General features: G+C 36.5%; 1 protein-coding gene across 3 annotated transcripts in view; it reads right to left on the bottom strand.

The window, feature by feature from the left end:
* Positions 1–24,532, bottom strand: part of ELP4 (elongator acetyltransferase complex subunit 4) — a 253,060-nt gene that overhangs the window by 163,411 nt on the left and 65,117 nt on the right. For 2 of the 3 annotated variants that reach the window (XM_050759052.1, XM_050759054.1), the window contains exons 4-5: positions 19,479–19,610; positions 10,469–10,608 (exon numbers count right to left, since the gene is read on the bottom strand). In XM_050759052.1, coding sequence (XP_050615009.1) covers positions 10,469–10,608; positions 19,479–19,610 — 272 coding nt within the window. The remainder of the gene's footprint in view (positions 1–10,468; positions 10,609–19,478; positions 19,611–24,532) is intronic. The other variant, XM_050759053.1, reaches the window with a different exon arrangement.

Raw genomic sequence — 24,532 nt, forward strand, 5'->3', positions numbered from 1 at the left:
TATCCTGAATGAGTTGGGGAATCATCGGAGTGTTTGATCCAGAGTAGTGATAAGAGCTGATGTATACTGTAAAACTGGACTGCCTAACAAGATAGCCACTAATTATGTATGGCTACTTAAATTAACTAAAGAAAAATAAAATTAAAATTCAGTGCCTTGGTCTTACTAGTCACATTTCACGTATTCATGCATGTGGCTAGTGGCCGCTACATCACACAGCACAGATACAGAAAATTTCCATCACTGCAGAAAATTCTACTGGACGGAAAATTCTATGTTGAAAAACTCACTAGGGCTATTTTGAAGAAAAACAGGAGCCAACAAAGAGCAAGGACCAAAGAGCAAAGAGCAAGACCAATTAGGAGGCTATCCCAACAGCTGTGGCAAGAAATGTGGGTAATGTAGGCTAGCATGTAGAGGTGAAGGTTGCAAGTGGTATCTGGATACATTTTGAAGATACAGTTGACAGGACATGCTAATAGATTGAATACAGAGATAGAGAAGAGTCAAGGGTCAAAGATTACATTATTGAAGTGAGGGCAGAAATCTGGAAGGATATACACAAACATAACTATGAAGGAGATGACTGAGATTAGGAATGGGTGAATAAGATGGAAAATAATAAAACAAAACCCATGCATACCAGTGAGGATAGGATACCATGCATGAACTGAGGAATAAGACGATTCACTTAACTCTGTGTACCTGATGGCCTTTAAAGGACAGAAAGGAGGTAAAAACAAGGCAAACATGCAAACAAGCAGTTTCTCTCCATTGGTCAAAATGAGGCCCAGCCACTATTCTAAGTGAAATACCAAAACAGATAACCAAATACTGCATGTTCTCACTTATAAGTGGGAGTTAAACATTGGTACACATGAGCATAAAGGTGGCAACAATAGACACTGGGGAATACAGTGGGGGAAGGGAGGCAAGGGTTGAAAAACACCTATTGGGTACTATGCTCACTACCGGGGTGAAGTAATCAACAGAAACCCAAACCTCAGCATCATGCAATATACCTTTGTATCAAACCTGCACATGTACCCTTTGAATCTAAAATAAAAGTTGAAAATAAAGTAAGTTAAAAAACAAAACAAAACAAACAAAAAATGAGGCCCAGGATAATAGTCCTCTTTCTGAAATTTCAAATATTATCTTTTTACTTTAATTGTATCACTAGCAGCTAAGCAGAATCTCTCTTCACACTTACATGATGCCTTTCCATCAGTTCTGAGATTTGCACTAATTTATCATTCACCACATCCTTTTAATAAAGTAATTTATAGTATACTTCTATAACTATATACTTCCAAATTTTTAGTCTTAGATGTTCTTTTCTATAATTTCTTTCTTATGAGTGTAAATTTTCTATTTTTTTGAGACAACAGTCTTGCTCTTTTGCCCAGGCTGGAGTGCAGTGGCATGATTACAGCTCACTGAAGTCTTGGCCTCCCAGTCTCAGGTGAATCTCCCACCTTAGTCTCCTGAGTAACTGGGACTACAGGCATGTGCCACCACACCTGGCTATTAGTATTTTTTGTTTGTTTTTGTTTTTGTAGAGACAGGGTCTCACTATGTTGCCCAGGCTGGTCTTGAAATCCTGGGCTCAAGTGATCCTCCTGCCTTGACCTCCCAAAGTGCTGGGATTAGAGGCATGACTCATGCCTGTAATCTTTAATCTTATATTTAGACTTCTGAATATACTGTGGTTCTTTGCTTTTCAATCTAAAAGTCTTATAGTTTTGAAATAAAATATTCCCTTCCAAGGAGCCCCCTTGTGAGTACCAACACACACACCCCGGCCGGGCATCTCGTAACCATATGAGTACTTGCCTCATCGCAGGCCTTAACGAAGCAGCTCATAAGGCGGTAAATTTTGAAAAGCTCAAAGAAATCTCTCGAAGTGTCGATGAAAACCCCACTGAATTTCCTTCTCACCTTACAGTGGCCCTCCAAAAATATACCCGTGTTGACCCCACCTCCCCGGAAAAAACCATTGTTCTTAATACCCACTTCATCTCTCAGTCTGCTCCTGACATATGGTGCAAACTTTAAAAGGCTGAAAACGGCCCTCAAATCCCACAACAAGACCTTCTCAACCTGGCTTTCAAAGTCTTTAATAATAGGGATGAACAAGAAAAAATAAACAAAGCCCAACGAGATCATGCCAAATGCCAGCTACTAGTCACGGCTATTCGCCAATCTGGCAACAGCACCCAAGGGCATAAAATACCCGATAGCAGTATCCCTTCTGGGGCCTGTTTTAAATGCAGCAAAGAAGACCACTGGGCGCGGGCATGTCCCAACCCAAGAACATCAAAAATTCCTTGCCCAGCCTGCCAAGAAACCACTGGAAGTCTGATTGTCCTCTTAACAACCAGGCTAACAAACCAACTCCTCAAAACCCTGGCAAGGCAAGGAGTGAAAAATCGCTCACCCTACTACGGCTCCTTGGCCTGGTCCCATCTGCCATTACTGCATCGGAGCCCAGGGTAACTCTGCTAATAGCAGGGAAGCCGATCTCTTTTTTAATCGATAGCGGGGCCACCTACTCGGCTTTATCTAAATTTTTAGCACCCACTTACCCTTCCCAGGTCTCGTCTCACATCCACGCGCTACTGAATCCCTTACTTGTTCCCTATCTAATACCATTTTTCTTCACACTCCTTCCTTATCATGCTTCATTGCCCCAACCCCATCCTAGGCTGAAACATATTCGCCAAATTCAAAGCTTCTATCACCTTTTCCTGCCCCCCTCAACCAGAGTTCCTCCTGCTCCTCTCTGCTAGTCCGGCCCCTGATCCCTGCTCCCCAGCACCCGCTACCCACCTCTCTCGTTAACCCAGTAGTGTGAAACACCACCAGCCCTTAGCTGCTCACCAGGACCCCATCAAAATCCAGTTAAAAGACCCCTCTAAATTTCCCAACATTGCCCAGTACCGCATTTCCCTAACACACCAAAAAGGCTTACAATCTATCATAAACAAGCTCTGCTCACACTGTCTTCTTAGACCAACACACTCTCCATATAACACCTCCAACCTCCCCGTTAGAAAATCCGACCGCTCATATTGACTCGTTCAGGACCCCTGAGCCATCAATCAGGTTGTCCTCCCTATTCACCCCGTGGTCCCTAACCCCTATACACTTCTCTCTCTCATCCCCTCCAATGCCACCCACTATACGGTAATCAACATAAAGGATGCTTTCTTTACCATTCCCTTACACCCTAATTCCCAAGACCTCTTCACCTTCACCTGGACTGACCCTGACACTCTTCAGTCAAGGCAACTCACATGGACTGTCCTCTCCCAAGGCTTCAGAGGCAGCCCTCACTTCTTTGGACAACCTCTAGCCCAAGACCTCACCTCCTTAGACCTCTCCCCCAGCTGCCTCCTCCAATATGTCGACGATCTCCTTCTCTCCAACCCCTGCCTAGAGGACTCCCAAATTCACACCATTACCCTCCTAAACTTTCTTGCTAGCAAAGGATATAGGGGCTCCCCCTCCAAAGTCCAACTATCTACCCCAACAGTAACATACTTAGGAGTCTAACTCTCCCCCAGGGCCCGAGCCATGACCCCAGCACAAGCAATCTTAATAAATAGCTTGCCTCCGCCTTCCTCAAAAAATAAAATTCTCTCTTTCTTAGGACTGGCAGGTTTCTTTAGAATATAGATTCCCAACTTTGCCTTCCTGGCTTGGACCCTCTATGAAGCAGCCAAAGGCCCTCTCAATGAACCCCTAAACCCCACACACAACATACTTCCCTGTTTCTGTAGACTCCAAACCACTCTCGTCACTGCACCTGCCCTGTCCTTAACCCACACCTCCCAACTCTTCCTTCTCTGTACCGCCGAAAACCAAGGAATAGCTCTCGGGGTCCTAGGGCAACAAAAGGGAAGTCCCCCTTCCTTTGCCCCTGTGGCATAACTCTCTAAACAATTAACATTGTCAAAGCATGGCCAACCTGTCTTAGAGCATTAGCAGCAGCGACCATTTTAGCTCTGTAAAGTAAAAAACCGACATTCAGCCAAAGTATCACCGTCCACAGCTCTCACAACTTACAGGATCTCCTCTCCTCCCAGGCATTAAGCTCCCTCTCTCCTTCCCGAATTCAGTCACTCCATGCCCTCTTTATCGAAAATCCCGAATTCAGCTTCACCAAAAGCGCCTCCCTCAACCCAGTATCCCTACTCCCCATATCCTCTTCCCCTTCTACTCATTCTTGCACTGACATTTTGGATCACCTGCAGTCACACTTCCGAAACATCTCCCCCGAGCCGCTCACTAACCCAGATGACCAACTCCTCATAGATGGCTCCTCTTCCAGAGCCCCCGGCTCTCCAAAAACTGGGTATGCAGTAGTTACCTTAAACCATGTAATTGAGGCTAAACCACTACCTCCAAGATCCTCCTCCCAAAATGCAGAACTTACAGCTCTCACCAGAGCCCTAACCCTTTCCAAAGGCAAACAAGTCAACATTTATACAAACTCCAAATATGCCTATCACATCTTTCATTCCCATGCTGCCATCTGGCAAAAGAGAGGATTCCTGACTACCAAAGGAATCCCCATCACTAACGGCCCCCTTATTTACCAACTCCTTCAGGCTGCACCTTCCAACCAAAGCAGGGGTTATACATTGTCAAGGACATCAAACAGGATCAGATAAAATCTGTAGAGAAAACACAAAAGCCAACAAGGCAGCAAAAAAAGGTCTCTCTTTCTTCTGCCCCTGGCGCTCTCCTCCTCGTTGTCCCTACAATCCAACCCCAGTATCTCTCCCCCACACACACAAAAAAAGCTTCACTACTACAACAAAAAAACCTCCTTCCAAAAGAACTAGATAATCAAAAATCAAAAACTCATCCTCCCCCAAAAACAAACCAAAAAAAAAAAAAAATTCTAACATCCCTTCACCAATCCTTCCATATTGGTGCATGCCCCCTATACCTACTCCTTTGCCCTTATTTCTCCTCCCCCCATCTATTTACCTTACTAAAAAACCTAACCTCAAACTGTCATATATGCTCTGTCACTTCCACCCGAGTGGCCCTCCGTTCTCCATCTATTCCTACACACCAGTTAAGAGGAACCTCATTATCATATTTCCAGGCACTCTCTACAGATGTGTAGGCTTCCCTTAAAAAAAAAAAAAAAAAAAAAAAAAAAAAAAAAAAGCAAACTCTATTACCCATCTCGAAAACCAACTAGTCTCCCTAGCAGCAGTTATCCTTCAAAACGGCAAAGGCCTTGATTTGCTTACTGCAAAAAATGGAGGTCTCTACATCTTCCTAGATGAGGAATGCTGCTTCTTTTTTAAATCAGTCAGGCTTGGTTCAGGATGCAGTCAAAAAACTAAAAGACTGAGTGCACCCCTCTGCTCCCCCCACCCACACACACAAAAACAGCTCTTTGCCTGGCCCTCTTGGCCCCCTTGTCTCTCAGCTCTTAGGCCTCCTAGTTACTCCCACTCCTAGGACCCGTCATAACCATTCTCCTTCTTCTAATCTTTGGGCCCTGCCTCTTACGTCTCTTTACCCAGTTTTTACAGAACGTGTTCGAGCTTTCACCCATGGAACCATACAAAACATGATGCTACTACAAAAATACCAGCAATTTCAAAACCAGTACCAGGACCAACCCCTACCTTCCAGCCTTTCCCGTGACCACTGCCCCCTCTCAGCTTGAAGTAGCAGATGAAAAATGGCATCCCCTTTCCCATCATCTGTTAAAAGGCTGGAATGTTAGGGTCACCCCGACCAGACCATTCCTTTCCCCTCCCACAGGCCTTACAATACAGTCTCTTGCACTCTCCACACAGCTACCCTAGGGCAACAGACAAATCCCCCATCACTGACCCCTCCAGTAACTTGTCCAGACAGTTACAGGATGCGGTTAACATGTCTGTTAACCTCGCATAACAAAGCTGGCAAAAAACATCTCCAGGATGCAGTCAAGACACCTGCACCCCCGACTCAACTCCCCCACCCTGACCCAATTCCTCTCCCTATAAAGTCCTGCAGTAGTCTGTAAGCAGGGCTGCCTCCTCTGCTGTTGTCAGGAGGTAGCTGGCAGGACTGACAATAAATCAGTTTGCCTGAACTTGGGTCTACTGGCCTCATTCCTTTCTCAGCTGTCGTTCCAATTATCTCTTACAGTTACTATATTTTGTGCATTGATCCATTAATTCATCAACCATGCACTGGACACCTGTGTTCTAGATATAAGGGAAAAAAAGATGAAGAAAGCAAAACCCCTTCCCTCAAGGATTTCCAATGTCTGAGGGGAAAGACAAGCATGTAGACAAGATAAATAATTACAGTGTCATGTGTTAAGTGTCCTGATAGAAATATGAACAAAAGTAGGTAGGAATGTATGAGGAACACAATTACAATTTGTCTAGGAAAACATTATAGAAGACTTACACTGAGGTTCCATTTAAACTGGTAAAGAAACTTGGCAGGATGAGAAAAATGGGATGACTTCTAAAATGTTAGTTCCATCCTCTTTTCATCGTTTTCACTTACAAATTCTCCCAGAAATATAACTGGTTCTCACAGAATTCAATTCATTAAATTTAATCAGTAGAACACTCAGACAATATAAGAAACTACTGGTTATTGTTAGGATAAATATGTTAAAATAAAATCTTGAAATTCAAAGAAACATATCAAAATAAACTCATTCTATTGACTACCAACTATATGCAAACTCAATATTCAAGACCTAACATCGTCAGCTCAGTCTGTGCAATAGTTTGAAAGTGTCCCCTACAAAATTCAGGTGTTGTCAATGTGATAGTATTCAGAGATGGGGCCTTTAAGAGGTGATTATGTCACGAGGGCTCCTCTCTCAGGAACGGGATTAAGGCCCTTATATAGAAGGCTTCACATAGCCTTTTGGCTAGCTTGCCCTTTTACATTCTGCCATGTGAGAACACATCATTTCTCTCCTCTGGAGAATGCAGGAAAAAGGTGCCATCTTGGAAGCAGAATGGTGGCCTCACCAGACAACCACACCTGCCAGCACTTTTATTTTCTCATAGATCTGGAGGATAGAAAGTTCAATATTTAATTTCTGTCTTTATAAATTACCCAGTCTCAGTTGTTTGGTTATAGCACCACAAATGGACAAAGATAGGATGCCATAACAAAATACCATAGATTGGGTGGCTTAAACAGGAATTTATTTTCTCATTCTTCTGAAGACTTGAAGTCCAAGATCAACATGCCAGCAGAGTTGGGGCCTGGTGAGGGCTCTTCCCTTAGGTTGCAGATAGCACCCTTCTTGCTGTGTGCTCACATGGCCTATTCGTGCATGCTCCAGGAGAGAGTGAGAGCTCCAGTGTCTCTCCCTCTTTTATAAAGATACCAATCTTATCACACCAGGGTCCCACAACCTAATCTAAACCTAATTACTTCCCAAAGGTCCCATCTCCAAATATCATCCATTTGGGGTTAAGGCTTCAACATATGAATTCTGGGGGGACACAAACATTCAGTTGGTAGTGGTAGATTAAGCAATATGTTAATATAATTGTTAATCAGTAAGAAAGATGACACTAAAAAATGGCAGTGTCTTTCTACTAAGGAAACCAAACTATGCTTGGACATACTTAGCAAAGCTTAATTGAAAACAAAGTCAAAGTAAAAAATCTTAGACTCCAGAATTATTCTCAAAACCAACTTATTATTTTGTGATTCAGATTATCTGATTTATAATAGTGAAATAGCCAAACAGAACTATCTTGATAATATTATTATAAAACATCTGAAGTCTTTATACTCTGGCTTTAATTTGAAAATTTAAACTGTATGTGTGAATTTTTTCTACAGGCAAACCTTCTAATCATTTTAAATTAGTTACTGTAAATTTTAAATGATCTGCAGTTTTTCCTATTGTAAAAGTATCTTTACATGTTTTAATAGCACCTTCAGAAATTACAAAATTATATATTATATCCTCACATGTGACAGTAGGACACAGCTATATCCTCTAGCCTTAATTATAGGAAAAGCATAGATAACTGTAAGGCTTAGCTTTATTGTTTTATAAATGAACCAGTAAAGTTCATTTTAGTGAAATGAGCACATGCTTTTCATAAATTAAAATAAATCTCACATGGTAAAGTACCCATTTTGAAAATTAATTTAATTACATGTTTAAAGTTTAATTACATTTAATTAAGCATTTAAGTTTAATATGAAATAAATGAATTATCAGTTAACTCTATGAAATGAAATACTGACTTGATAATTAAAATCTATAAATTTTCCTATTCTGCGCAAAACTGCTAGTTCTTACAAAACACTCAGAAAATATGTATTTTAATGACTATAGGATTATATCCTCACAGCTGATTAAGGAGTAATTTTTTTGGCACCTAGGTTGGTGGGTGTACATTTACTGCCTCAGTAAATGGAGGCAGCATGGTACAAAAAAAAAGAGCAGAGGTTTTAGAAACTTGAGTTTGGGTGTTAGCTCAGTCACTGACAGCCTGCAACGGTAGGAGAGTTACTTAGCAACTCTAACCTGAAATTCCTTATAAAATGGGGTTAACATTCTCTTGGAGGGTTATTGGCAAAATTTAATGAGTTATCCCATAGTCAAATGTCTGGGAGAGCACCTGACTTGGAAAAGATATTTGACACATGCTAATCCCCTCCTTACCCCAGCTGTTGAATAAATGAAGAATAACACTGTACTTGCTGGTGTAAAAAAAGCATCGTCCTTAAAATATATTTTTTTTAAATCACAAAAGTAACACCGTATTATTTTTCATTGAAATACATCAAACATAATATACATTTTACATTTATTTTCCTAAGCACTCTGTTAATGGAGACAGTATAGCAATACAGATATTTGATCAGGGAGAATTTACTTGGAACCTGGGTTCCACTCTTTACTACTATTTGAGAAATTAAGGGAAAATTATCCTGACTTATTTCACAAGCTTGTACGTAAATGCATGTTTGACTCAATGTGTGGCAAAAACTGGGAAATAGAAAAATCAATATAATCATTCAAACTTAACAAAAAATTAGTGAGGTAGTAAAGCAGGTGGTATTTCCTCTTCTCCCCACCTCCAATTTTTCACATGAAGATATTAATTTTCACTGATTTTAGGTGATCTGCCCAAGGTTAAGGGTAGGATGAACTCAATATCAGAAACCAGATTTTAAAAATTCCTTTATCAGTGCTCATTACTGCATGACATAGGAAGGTAAAGGTGAAAGACACCAAAATCTTCTGAAGCAGTGAAGCAAAAAAGAAAGATAAATCTGACAGATTAAGCTTGGTTCTATCACTTAATAATTAAACTCAGATAAATCAATTCTGTGAATTTCAGTTATCTTCTAGAAAATGGGACTACATACTTCTGCATATTAATACTACATAACCCTGTATAGGGTTAATATAAGGATTACAGAAGATAACAAATGTAAAGTGCCTAACAGAGTGGCTGACACATAGCAGTAATACATTAATGGTAGTTATAAATGCTAAAACAACATCAAAGCACCACTTTTGCTAAGTCTCTATCCATAGATTGGAGAACTCCATAATAAAGTGAATATTTTTTGGAAATGTTTAATAAGAATGAGTACAATAGTCTCTACTAAATTCTCAGGTATTATTTTTAGAACAGAGACTATAAATTTTAAGTCATTTTGGTTCACAATGCCTTGCTATCAAATCTTCATTTAATAGTTCATCTAATTTTGAAAATGGTTTTACAAGTGCTTAAGAAAATATAAATGACAATCTGTTCCATAATTTACTGCAATAAAAATTGAAATTAAATATTCTTAACACTTTATAACATATATTATTCAATGTCAAGTCCTGTAATTTTCATTTTGTCTTAATAACATAATGGCAGTATAAACATGCTGGGTTGTTTTGATACTTAAAACCAAAACTCTAAATTCTAACTCACTTAAAATTATACAGATTGTCTTATTTACAGCAGAGCCAGAAATAGAAAGCCTTCATAAATAAAATATTGTAAAGTACATACTTGTTTACTCTCTGAAAAAGTTTATGCCAAAAAATTAAATTAAGCAAATGATACTAGTTTGTATCATTTTCATTGCTATTATTATCAATACATATTTATTAGGTGTCTATTTGCATTTAAAGCTGAAAGACTCTGGTTTAGAACTGTTCTACACTTCTTGAAAACCAGCACTTATTATAAATTTGTTGTCCTGACTTTTCAAGTTGCAAATTAGAGAAATAGTGGTTCCAGCAGTTATAGGACCAAAGAAAAAAGAAAGTCACAGTAATGAAATACTATGAAAAATATATAGACTTGAAGTTACAAATTATATAGAAAACTAGTATTTATTATTATATTTACCCTTAGATGTGTATTCTTTCAAAAATGTGGCAAAAGTGCATTCAACTAAAATTTGAAATCAGACTTTGTTATTAAATTGGTCATTAACTTACCAGGGTTCTACTTTGAGAGTTGAAGATATTTTCTCTGGAAGAAAAAATCCATGCCAGTTTGAAGCCTCAATTAGTTCTTGTGGTATTCTTTTTGATGCATCATAATAGTGACCAAATCGTGATGATACTGGTCCAATCTGCTAAAATAAAACCCATAGTGGCTGTTAAACAATTATTTTTAAGCTATAATTTATTTGTCCTACATCCAGCAAAACAATGACATACTTATGAATTTTAAGTTAATAAGGAAGAACTGATATACATACACTAAGTAAATTTCAAAGAAGCATACAACAACCTTTATTATTTTAAACCATTTATAGTTACAAATCAACCTTTTTATCTTTCACGTTTCTTCACTTCTAGTGGTTCCCTAAATTTGACAAGAATTTAAAAACCTCTTTGGTTTTTTTTATTATACTGTATACCTTTCTAAGTTTAAAACTTAATATACATAATTCTCAATTAATATTTAAGATTCTAGGTTTTAATGACAAATTAAATATGCAGTTGCCAAGAACTAAATGAAAACTTAAACTCAATTAATTCACTGGTAAGAGGTCCAAAAGAAGCTAGCTATTTAAATATATTAAACTGAGTATCATTTTAAAACTGAATTCTCACATAAGACAATATACATGTATATTAAACATTTCTTACAAATTGAAATTAAGCTTATAGGATAAAATGTACTACAATACTCCAAACAGGAACAAGGCACGATAAAGTTGAAGAATGTATATGACCTACATTAGATCAATCAGAACCTGGCATAATCATTGGTTCATTGATAATTCCTCTTTTGTGTTCTCTACTAACAATTTCTCCAACAAATTATCTTTCTTATAAGAAACTCTAATTTATATGACACTGAATTGATTTATATGGGATAGCAAAGTCTACTAACATAACATTATTATTAGGTTGCTTTGAATGGACTTTGAGCTAATTTCTTTCATTCAACACATTGAAAATATATATATACCACTATCCAAAATTGAATTATTAACAAATTCCACTTGGCAATACTTTCTAATAAAAGATTCCAGATCTACTCTTACATAATTTCCACTGTCCTGAAACATATAAGTTTCAGACTATTCAACAAAACTAGATAATCACTACAGAAATTGAAGAACTATACATAGTAGATACTTATCTAAGTGACAACTTTTTAATTTAGATAAGAAAGACATATTTGCTTGACACTAGATATTTGCATTTAAGATTTCAAGGGTTCATATTCTTAAACTAAATGCCTACAAACATGAAATTATACAGTAATAAGAAATAAAACTTTTAAAGTCTAATAGAAACACTTTTTTCAGATTCAGAGTCTGTAGGTTCAACATTTATTTTTTAAATGAAATGACTGTTCATCCCTCCATAAGGTACTACTTACTTTCATTAATGAAAGAGATGCTATCAATTTGCTTCAATCTAATCTTTTCAAACCAATATGTACAGAATTCTTGTTCCCAAAACATAATTTATCCATTTACCATGAAACTATGGATAAATAAAATATATAATATTAAAATGTTTCTTAAAACTAGGGTGCAAACTTTTAAAATGTAAAGTTATTAGTCTAAAGCAATTTAAACAAGGTCTGTTCTTTGGCCTATAATCTATTCTTTATCCGGATTATAGTTCAGAATGTTTTTACTGCAATCTCTGCTAGAGCTCATCTTTTTATTGTGTAAGTCCAAGCCCCCTTAATGTTTTAGAAAGGCCTTGACTAACTGAACTTTGATCTGATGTCTTCATTGAGAAAAACACCAGGTTGCCCATTTCAGATGCAAATCCCCCTAAGGCCCAACAGAATTTAGTAAAGACAGCAAAAAAGAAAAACCCAGAAGTTTCCAGGATCCTCTTTGAGAATCCTGGGGCACACTGGTGTCCTTAATCCATGCTGCTGCATGGATTAAGGTAGGTGATAACCTTTCCTGATTCAAAAGAATAAGCAGAGTGCCTACAAACTGGGTGGAGACTAGGATTTGGCTATAATAAAACACCATGCAATAAAAGCTTGGTCTATGTCAGAAGCCTCTGAAAAGGCCTCAATGTACCACATTCCCAGGCCTAGTAGGGAAGCTTGCAAAAGCCTACCTGAATCAAATAAGCATGAATAATCTATTTTAGCAGACTGGCCATGGGGAGAGAGAAAGAAAGAGACTTTTCATTTCTTTTAAGTTTGAGTTAATAAATTTATTAGTGGACTGAAAGTTCTTGAAGTCTTATGCACTCAGAGAAATATGCTAAATTGCCAAAAAGCAAAGTATGCTTTTTAAGTTGCCGTCTCTATTAATGTTTCTAATTACAATAGTAATGTGATAGAAATCACAGATTTGGAATGAATCAAGGCAGAAAATTGATTTCATGCTGAGACAGTTTACATATAGAACACAAATAATTCATTAAAATGTAAAAATAAAATTGGAAGCTTTACTCATTATAATTATTAATTTATTTAGAAATTAAAATTAGATATAGTAGCTAAAATATTCATAAGGTAGCCATGAAAATTTTATTGCTGATGAAGAATTTTAAAATTCCAATTAAAAATGAAAATAAAAATCTATTCTTACAGGAAAAAACAATTTCCCAAATTTTTCTGCTCAAGACATACAACATTAACATATAACCAGATTTTGAAACACTGAAATCTTTTGAGGCCTAGAATTATAAAACAAAGACTTAGACATTTCCTCTAAAAAAGATAACTACATGTTGTAAATAAAATAATTATTATCATCTACAAAAAACTGTCATCAACTCAATAAAAATGGATAAATTTAAAATATCAAACTATTATCAATAACTAGTCAGCTTATTAGGTAAGAACATGTTGCTTTAGTTTTACATTATGAAAACTTCTAATTCACATTCATAAACTGCCTTTTGACTTTGTCATCTGTGGAAGTGTGTAAAATGAAATGGTTCAGTAAATTTTATGATGCTAAAAGAAAATGAACTTTGATGGGGGTACAGGAGGAAAATGGTAAAAAACAATACCATACTCTACTTCTAGTATGTTACAAAGAAACTAAACTTTCAAAGAAAAGCTGCACCAAAAAAATCTAAATATGACATTTTCTTCCCGTTATTATTTCTTATTTCTCAGTATAGCATACCAGACAGCAAGAATCCAGTTTTTAAAACACTTCGATCCTTAGTTTAATCACTAGAAACTGGAGCTAATAATTATTTTACGAGGCTGTTGTGAGACTCTAATGTAATACTAGCAATGAATATTCTGTAAATTATGAATTGTATGTAACTGTTATTCATTATTATTATTGTGTCATGATTCACTAGAGAATGAGAAGATCTGTCACTGTGTTTTGTAATTACATTGACTTATTGAAAAAATGGTATTTGTTGGTCATCTATACCTGTACACATCTACCACAGGACTGTTGCAGCTAAACCATTAAGACAGAAAGTCAATGTTTCCTGAGAATTTAATATAATAAAGACTTAACACACTGCAATGAATTGCTGGAGTCATTGTAGCTCATAGTATTAAAGCTCTGCAATACTGAGAAAATTAAGTCTCAGAATATACTGTTGGCTAACAATTCATGGAGTGTCAGGAATAGTGGTTGATGATTATAAGACAGTGGAGAAGAAGGCATATCTACCTTAGAGAGAGAATTAAAATCACATGTTGAAGGAAAGAGGGCTTTTTAAAACTATACACTCTTCCATTTAAATGAAGCACTGCTTTATGCTTTACTGAACTATTGTTACTGATCTAGGTGTATATATTCTTGTCCTCTTTTGCATTAGTAAGTGGTAATATGGCCACACCCTTAGGACCTGGTGACAACTTATTTTAAAAGGCATCTCTGATAATCAACACTCCTAGTTTTGAACTATTTATTTAATCTTAAGCCACAATTATGTTAACTGCATTTTGTCCCAAGTAAAATAAAGAAAACAGTGAAGTCTATGGTCAAACCACCCTGAATGTGCCCAATCTCATCTGATCTCAGAAAACCCAGTGATATGGTTTGGTTCTGTGTCCCCACCCAAATCTCAACTCGAATTGTAACCCCCAAACGTTGAGGAAGGACCCTGGTGGGAGGTGATTAGATCATGGGGGTGGTTTCCCCCATGCTGTTCTCCTGATAGTGAGAGAGTTCTCAGGAGATCTGGTGGTTTAACAGTAGCAGCTTCCCCTGTGCTTTCTCTCCTGCTGCCATGTGAGATGTGCCTTGCTTCCCCTTCACCGTCTGCCATGATTGTAAGTTTCCCGAGGTCTCCACAGCCATGTGAAACTGTGAGACAATTAAACCTCTTTTGTTTGTTTATAAATTACCCAGTCTCAGTGAGAATGAACTAATACAGCCAGGGGTGTGTGTGTGTGTGTGTGTGTGTGTGTGTGTGTGTGTGTGTGTGTGTGTGTGTGTGTGTGTGTGTGTTAAAATGAGAAAGGCAAAGTAAAGCCTAGATTTATAAAGTAGATAATGATGAGTGATCATCAAAGCCTATCAGTCTTGGCAAATCATCATATATAAAATTACCTTAACAGGCAAATATACATGCTAGTGACATTTCAAAGAAAAGCAAAGAAGCCAGAAGGTGATTCTATTTTCTAAAGTGGACAGAACTCACTGTAAATACAAGTAAACATAAGCATGACCATTGACTGCATATTCAAAATAAGCTATCATTTTGTCTATATTGATTAATGTGTCTTAGCTCAGTTTAATATTTAATCTACATACTATATAATTCATTCATTCATGCATCCAACAAATAATTACTGAGCACCTACTAAATGTCAGTAAAACAAAACGGTCAAAGTCCCTTTCTCCCACTGAGCTCACATTCTAGTAGGAGATAGAGGATAATAAATTAGATATATATTATCATCATTTAATGATAAGTGCCTTTAAGAAAAGTAAAGCAGCAAAAGAAGATGACAGAGAGTGGTTTTATTTCATCTACAGTGACAAAGGCAGTCACTTCTGATAAACTAATCTTTTAGTAGAGACCTAAGAAAATGAAAAAATAAATAATCTGGATAAGATCATCGTAAGAAGAGAACAATTTTCAAAACATTCAAGCTTTAAACCTTGAAAACTGAGCACTAGGGCCGAATTCAGTGGCTCATGTTTGTAATCCCAGCACTTCAGGAGGCCAAGGTGAGAGGATTGCTTGAAAGCAGGAGATTGAGACTAGCCTGGGCAACATAGTGAGACCCTGTCTCTACAAAAATAGAGACATGGTGCTGTGGCATGCACTTGTGGTCCCAGATACTTGTGAGGCTGAGGTGGGAAGATCACGTGAACCTGGCAGGTCAAGGTTTCAGTGAGTCATAATTGCACCACTGCACTGTAGCCTGGGCTACACAGTAAGATCCTATTTCAAAAAAAAAAAAAAAAAAAAGAAAAAAAGAAAAGAAAAAAAGAAAAACTGTACTAAGTTTATTTGTTAATATGCAACCTTAATTAATAGATAACAAAGCTAATGGCAGGTACACCAGACTCTAAAAGGAGGAATGAAATTAGCACTACTCACTGGGGCAAGGATAGTATCTATGATTCAAATTTATAAAAAACAATGCATTTTTAAAGAAACAAATGATTTTTACCCAAACTCTATATAGCTTTCATAATAGCAATAAGAGAAAAGGCTGGCCAGGTACGGTGGCTCACACCTGTAATCCCAACACTTTGGGAGGCTGAGATGGTTGGATCACAAGGTCAGGAGTTCAAGACCAGCCTTGCCAACACGGTGAAACCCCATCTCTACTAAAAAGTACACAAATTAGCTGGGTGTGGTGGTGCGCATCTGTAATCCCAGCTACTTGGCAGGCTGAGGCAGGAGAATTGCTTGAACCCAGGAGGTGGAGGCTGCAGTGAGCCGAGATCGTGCCACTGTACTTGAGCCTGGGTGACAGAGTTAGACTCTGTCTCAAAAAACAAAAAAAGGAGAAAAAAGGCTTAAAGCTTTAGTTACTTGCATTTTTGACAACAATTTCACTTGAGAATGTTAATTGCCAATGAAAAGACCAAAACCAGCTGGGTGCAGTGGCTCGCACCTGTAATCGCAGCACTTCGGGAAGTCAAGGCAGGCAGACCACCTAAGGTCAGGAGTTTGAGACCAGCCAACATGATGAAACCCCGTCTCTACGAAAAATACAAAAACTAGCCAGATGTGGTGGTGGGCGCCTATAGTCCCAGCTACTCGGGTGGCTGAGGCAGGAGAATCACTTGAATGTGGGAGATGGAGGTTACAGTGAACTGAGATCATGCCACTGTACTCCAGTCTCTAAACTTAGAGTTTAGGTTCATTACTGACTCTTTCAGGACACAGCAGTAGAAAAATTAGAATACAGTCACAATTAAGCCCAGTCACTTGAATAAATCTGCCAGAGTCAAAGACATGAAGTTCTTTGCCATTAGGGTTCTCAAGTGCTAGTCCTCTATTTCTAGTTTGTTTTGATCTCTATCACTTAACTCATATTTTCCTAAACAGACTAACATCTATTCTGGCCGCCTGCACCCAGTTCTCGTTCACATCCAAACTAGGCTATACCTGTAACAACTTCTGATTACACAGAGCTTCCTTCTATTTTTTAATACAAATGTATAGTATTTTACTGTTCAGACACACCATAATTTACTTAGCTAGTTGCTTACTGATAGACATTTAGGCTATTTTCAATCTCTTGCTATTAAAAAAATATGCTGCAAGAATAGCTCATGTATATTCACTTTTACATTTTAGTAAATATATTAATGATGTAAATTTCCAAAAGAATCAAAGAATATATGTTTTTGTAATCATGAATGTTACTACCAAAATACTCTCTACAGAAGTTGTACCTTTTTACATTTTCACCAGCAAAATATGAGTACCAGCTTCCCCCACCCTTGCTAATACAGTGTCTTACCAAGTTAGATCATTGTCAATTTGATAAGAGAAAAATAGCAGGACAGTGTAGTTTTCATTTGAATTTCTCTCATTAAAACTGAAATTGGGCATACGTTTTGTATGTTTAAGAGTCACTTAAATTTTCTTTTCATATTTTTGACCATTAAAAAAAAATCAGTTGTAGAATTTTTCCTTATTCATTTTAAAAGTTATTTGTATGTAAGTAAAATTTGTCCTTGTTTTATAATTTGAGTTGCAAATATTCTCCCTTAAATTTGTAGTTTGTTCACAGTCATTTAAATCACAGCATAAAATTATTATTCAAATAGTTTCCACACTTAAATTAGAATAACATGTCATTGCTTAATATGCACCTATTATAACATGCTTTATATCTGGTACACAGATGATGCTTAGCTTAGTATTTGCTGACTAAATGAATAAATACATTTATCATTATTATTGACTAAAATAACATTAGTAAAAGTGCTGGAGGTACAAGAGGAAATAAAACAAGCACTCTGCCTTGCAGAAAATTTTCTGTCTGGTGGAGGAGAGAGTTACACTACCAATTAAGTATAAAACAATGAGAAAGATGTATTTTTTTTTTTTCTTTTTTGAGACGAAGTCTTGCTCTGTCGCCCAGGCTAGAGTGCAATGGCACGATCTTGGCTCACTGCAACCTCTGCCTCCTGGGTTCAAGCAATTCTCTGCCTCAGCCTCCCGAGTAGCTGGTATTATAGGCGCCCGCCACCACACCCAGCTAAGTTTTGTGTATTTTTAGTAGAAACGGAGTTTCACCATCTTGGCTAGGCTGGTGTTGAACTCCTGACCTCGTGATCCACCCACCTCAGCCTCCCAAAGTGCTGGGATTATAGGTGTGAGCCACCGCGCCAGACCCAGAGAAAGACGTATTTTAAAATATATGAAGTGTTACAGGGAAAAAAAAGAAAGTAGATAATTATGTACAGAAAGCCATAAGAGGTAGTAACATTTGAACTTGGAGAAGGATGCATTGGTGAGTAAGAAAGTGAAAAAAGCATTACTAAAAGAAATACAAGCAATTTATAAGGAGCAATTCTCATAGGATAGTTGAATGTAGTGTTTTATATACACAGGAGGAAGAGGCTAAAAAGGTAGACTTGGATTAGGTTGTACAGATTTTCTATACAATCTTAAATTTGTATTTCATATTGAAAGCTTATAATAGCAAACAGGTTTCATCTCATATACTAACTTGGTAGTGGCTACCCAGAACATTCCTGTAGAGAAGAATTCTAAGGCTGTGTCTGAGTTTGGCAGGAGGGTATTAGAGGGTACTACAGTCTGCTATTTATTTAGAAGGGGGTAGTGAAAATAGGAAACCAAATGAGGCATTTGACGTTAAAGAGTATCACACACATATTTCTATCCTTGGGAAAGATAACACTGATGTCAATATGGAAGACTAGAGATGGATGGACTAAGGAAACTATGTTTTATTCAGATTACGCAAGCTTATGTCTCTTCTTTAACTTTTCTACTAGTACGGTAATATCTGATAGATGTTAAATAATGTCATCCGAAAAGTGAATGAAGTGAACAATCAAATAAGGAAGCTAATAAATGAACCATGCCATCACCAGGAACAGAGTTCATGAGTTACTGGACAGATTTATTGGCATTTGTTTTGACTTCTCAGAAATTTTTCCTTCATTTCTTACCTATTCTGTCTGTTCTGAATAGATGACATTACCAGACAGATGAGTCTGAAAATACAACGATTGAAAATGTTTAAGGATAAAAATAGTAATTCCAAAGAACCATCACTTACATTGAACATTTATAGGTAACCATACTGGATAGAAATGGCTTCATTAGTTCACTTACTCTGTCTTGCAACCCTAGAATAAAGCATTCTATATGGGTATTATGGAAGAGATGAAACAATCTATTTTGGTAAAAAAAACAAGTTACCATAATTTTACTTGTAAGAAATATATCATCTTGACCAAATACTCTACAAATGAAACAGCTAATTCTTTAAATAAACAAATACACATATAGGCATACCACGAGAGATTCTGTAAGATGAAAACAAATGCATTTGCAAATTTTAGAAAGAATTTGTAGTTTTACTTGCCTCCATCTTGGGTAATAACTGGTAACGCCAAGCTATTTTCATCTTAATATTAGATTCTGGTGTTTTATGATTATACACATCTTCATCAAATTCCTTCTTACTATTATCATCAAGTAATGGTGCTGGAAGTTCCTAAGAAAACAGAATGACATATAATTGACATTCTGTGGTAAAATACGACAATTTTCTTAAATCATAATGTTAGCAACACTAGAAATTTCCAATGTATTGAATTGAAAATTGATGACTAACATTGATTTAAATACAAATTCATAAAAATATAGACATTTCTAAAACAGAGAAAACAAGTATAATACAAACATTAAGTTTAATTTTTTAGCAATAAAATTTAAAGAAAATATCCAAATTTCTATACTCAAAAAAATCAACTGCTATTCTAACAAGAGGTTATATTCATTTCTCAAAATGTATATGCTTAAAGCAAAGTCTGGAGTTAGTACTTATGTATTACATATAATTATTATTATGTTGGCCACAAGGTAAAAATAAAACATTTGCACAATCTGCTTACTGGTTTGTAATTTTAGAATTCAAAAAAGCCATTCACTAAAATAATGGGTGAAGTAACAACTAAGAATAATGACATTTATTTTACCTATATCAAATGCCAGTTTTGCACCTGCAAGCTTATGTCTCTTCTTTAACAATAATCTCTCATTAAATGAAGAGACGATAAGTTCCAATTTATTAATTTTGGAAGGTGACCAACTTCGTAACTATAAAAAACATAAAAAACTAGAAAACATTTTTGTTAAGCGGTACTATAGAAAGAATTCAAAGAAAACTGTATTTAAGTTTCTTGAAGAAGGAAAGCACATACAATAATTTTGTTTTATTTTCTATTAGAATCATAAAGATAATGTGGTGTCATTGGATTAGTAAATATAATCTGTGCTATGTTATATTTTAGTCTAAATTGCAACTTCTACTTTTCAAGATCAAATTTACTTATGCTTAGAATCATGTCAACAAATCAGCTCAAAACACATTACCTATTAATATGATATATTTTACTTACCTTCTAAAAGGCCTCAAAGTGAACCCACATTTTAATTAATGCTGGTATTAGAAACTAGTTATATCATTTAAGCTGTGAATCCATCATTCCTAGCTAAGCATTAGTATCTTACAATATAAAGTGACTTCATTTTCCAATGGAAATACGTATTTGTGAGGGAGTTTAGTGTAATACAGCATAGTGGTTATGAGTTTGAATTCGGCAACTAGAATGTCCAGTTCAAATCTTGACTTTGCACTAGTAGCAGTATCTGTGTTACCACATGACCTCTCTATGTCTCCATTTATCATCTAAAAAATGGAGGTAATAGTATTTACTTCTGGCTGCACGCAGTGGCGCACACCTAAAATCCTAGCACTTTGGGAGGCCAAGATGGGTGGATCACTTGAGTTCAGGAGTTTGAGACCAGTTTGGGCAACACATCTCTACAAAAAATACAAAAAAATTAGCTGGGTGCGGTGGCACATGCCTGTAGTGCCAACTACTTAGGGGGCTGAGATGGGAGGATCGCTTGAGCCCAGGAGGTTGAGGCTACAGTGAGCAAAAATCATGCCACTGTACTCTAGCCTGGGTGACAAAGCAAAACCCTGTCTCAACAACAACAACAACAACAGCAACAACAGCAGCAGCAGCAACAACAAAGTATGATTCACTTCAATGGGTTGTTGTAAGGAGTAAATAAGTTAAAAATGTAAAATACAGAGAATGATGTTTCCTACATATTAGGAATCCTACAAATGTTAGATCATGAGAAGTCAGTCAAACAATTGTCCTCAGAGCCACACATTTTGTATTGTCAATATTGGGCAATAAATTTAGTATAATGTATTTGGATTAACATCTTTTTCAACCCCAGGGACACCTGGCAATAGCTGTAACAATGGTTACTCACAACTCAATAATAAAAACATTTGAAAAATAATTTATATCACATTGTCCTCTTATTGTGGAAAATAGTCCGATTCTAAGAAATGCTCTTACATTAATGTGTACAATATTAGAGAAATAATCCTAAAATACTAGAGACTCATTAATATGTTTAACTTATCTAAACAAGATGAGACTATAAAATATAGGTAAGCATTTCCTGATTTATCTTATTAAATATGTATCTATTCCCATAATAGACGTTTTACCATGTTAAACACTTTTAATGTATCATGAAAATTGTAATGATTCCAAGTTTAATACTGATAAGGCACTCATTTTCTTAAAGATGAGAATGTTCAAAAGATGTACAGAAAATACACTTTTTCAATTAATGCCTATATAAAGGTTATAAGGTTTCTTATATATGCATACATATATATATGGTTTCTTATATACACATATATAGGTTATAAGATTTCTTAAATATACATACATATATACATTATATACACTTATATATATGCGCGTGTGTGTGTGTATGTATATATACTTCTGGGCTCAAGGGATCCTCCCACCTCAGCCTCCTGAGTAGATGGGACTACAGGCGCATGCCACCATACCTGGCTAATTTTTGTATTTTTTGTAGAGACCAGATTTCACCATGTTTGCCCAGGCTGGTGTCGAACTCCTGAGCTCAAGCAATCTGCCTGCCTTGGCCTCCCAAAGTGCTGGATTACAGGCGTGAGCCACCGTCCCCAACCCTTTATATATTTTTTAAAGTGAAATAAAATTCACATAACATAAAAACATCATTTTAAGTACAAAATTTGGTAATTTTTAGTAATTCAGAGTTGTGTAACCATCACCACTATCTACCTTCATCAGTCCCCCAAAAAACTGCACACCCATTTTAAAATCACTCCACATTCCCCTTCTCCCCTGCCCCTGGCAACCACTAATCTTGTCTTTATGGATTAGTTGTTCTGGACATTTCCTATAAATGGAACCATACAATATGTGACCTTTTGTGTCTGGCTTCCTTCACTTAGACTAATGTCTTCAATGTTCAACTATGTTGCACCAGTATTTCACTCTTTTCTGTGGTCGAATACTATTCATTGTATGTATGTACCACATTGTTTAACTACTCATCACCTGACGTACATGGATCATTTCTATTCTTCAGTTATTATGGCTAATGCTGCTATAAATATTCACACATAAACTTTTGTGTGAACATGTTTCCATTCTCTTTGGTATATACCTAGGAGAGGAATTCCTGAGTCACAGGGTAACTCCATTTTTAACTATTTGAGGAACTGCCAAAATGTTTTCCACAGTGGCTGCACCATTTTACATTCTGACCAACAATGTAAGTGGGTTCCATTTATTATATATTCTGAGCAACCAATTGTTATTATTATTATTTCTAAATAGCTACCCTAGTGGGGATGAAGTGGTATCTCCGTGTGGTTTGGATTTGCATTTCCCTAATGACAATGATGCTGAGCATAACTTCATTTGCTGGGTTGGCCGTTTGTATATCTTAGAAATATGTCTAACATGGCCTTATCCCTCCCCTTTTTCTTCTTTTCTTTTTTTTTTTTTTGAGATGGAGCCTCAAAAAAAAACACCAGAGATCCAGGAAACAAGGCATCTTACACAGAAGCAAGGTCAAGGCAGTTGCTAGAATGATAAAGGAAAGTGCCAGAATAACAGCTGTGTAGACAACCTCGGAAGCAAGCTATCCATTTGGAGTTGGAGTATGGAGGATTCCAAGGGTTTCATACTTACATACATTAAAGAGGAGTTTGAAAACTTTAGTGGAAAGTTTTGGGATGAATTCATAATTCATACAGATAAAAAATGAGGCAATTGTTACTTCTAGAAAAAACAACAGGTATATAACAAAGGAGAAATATAGACTGTCAAATATTGTAATATTTGACTGAATAAGAAATTGTCCTAATGTACACACTTAATACTGACTTAACTAGGGAAGAAGAATTAAATATACTGAAAGGGAAAATAAAGAAAGTGATAGACCAGCCTTGGCAACATGGTAAAACCTCATCTCTACAAAAAATATTAATACAAAAATTAACTAGGGGTGGTGGCGCTCAACTATAGTCGCAGCTACTTGGGAGGCTAAGGTGGGAAGATCTCTTGAGCCCTGGAGGCAGGGGCTGCAGTGAGCCAAGATTGTACCACTGCACTCCAGCCTGGGTGACAGAGTGAGATCCTGTCTCAAAAACAAACAAAGAAAAAAGTGATATAGGGAAAGAGAAAGAGCAAGAGAGAGAACGAGAAAGAGCATGTGTGAGAGACAGTGTGAGAATGTGTGTGTGTTTATGGTATTATATGAGAGGTGAACCTTCGTATTGTGTGCAAGGATAGTAATAGACACAAAAATGGGAAGGAAAAGGCAGTACAGAAATAAGAAGTCAAATAAATGCCACAAGAATAAACTGATAGTGGTCTATGTATACCCCACCAACCCCAAACTTACTTTTATATTAATATTAAAAGGAACACCTACTACTAATATTAGATCCTTTAGAAAAAGACCTTTTATTTCACAGTATTGAGTAAGTTATCAAGTCTCAAAAAGTATACTAAATTTCTTCTAAGGAAAAGTGGTTTAAATATTTCTTTTTCCATGAAGTAGTATATTTTTAAAACCATCAGACTGGAAGAACAATTGGTGTTTGGGGCAAAGAGAGTCCATTTGGGAATATCTGTATTTGATGATGAATATCCAACCCAAGAGACCTTCTCTGAAGCAGGAGTTGTAACACTACAGGAAAGAAATCACATAGAGAAAATAGCAACCTCTCCAGCCTGCTTACCTCCATCCATTAACTTTGATATTTCTCCTTTGCAAACTCAAGGGGCATATTGCATACACTATAAAATTCAACACCACAAAAAGCACATGACTTCTTATGTTACTAGCATTCTCAGCATTATTTCTAGAATGGGATTTTAGAAGTCTCAACTTTTCAAAACAGTCTATACAAAAAAATAACTCATTTGTCTTTCTTTTTTTTTATTATTATACTTTAAGTTCTAGGGTACATGTACACAACGTGCAGGTTTGTTACATATGCATACATGTGCCAGGTTGGTGTGCTGCACCCATTAA

This window comes from Macaca thibetana, chromosome 14 (genome assembly GCF_024542745.1).
Source record: "Macaca thibetana thibetana isolate TM-01 chromosome 14, ASM2454274v1, whole genome shotgun sequence".
NCBI classification, from domain to species: domain Eukaryota; kingdom Metazoa; phylum Chordata; class Mammalia; order Primates; family Cercopithecidae; genus Macaca; species Macaca thibetana.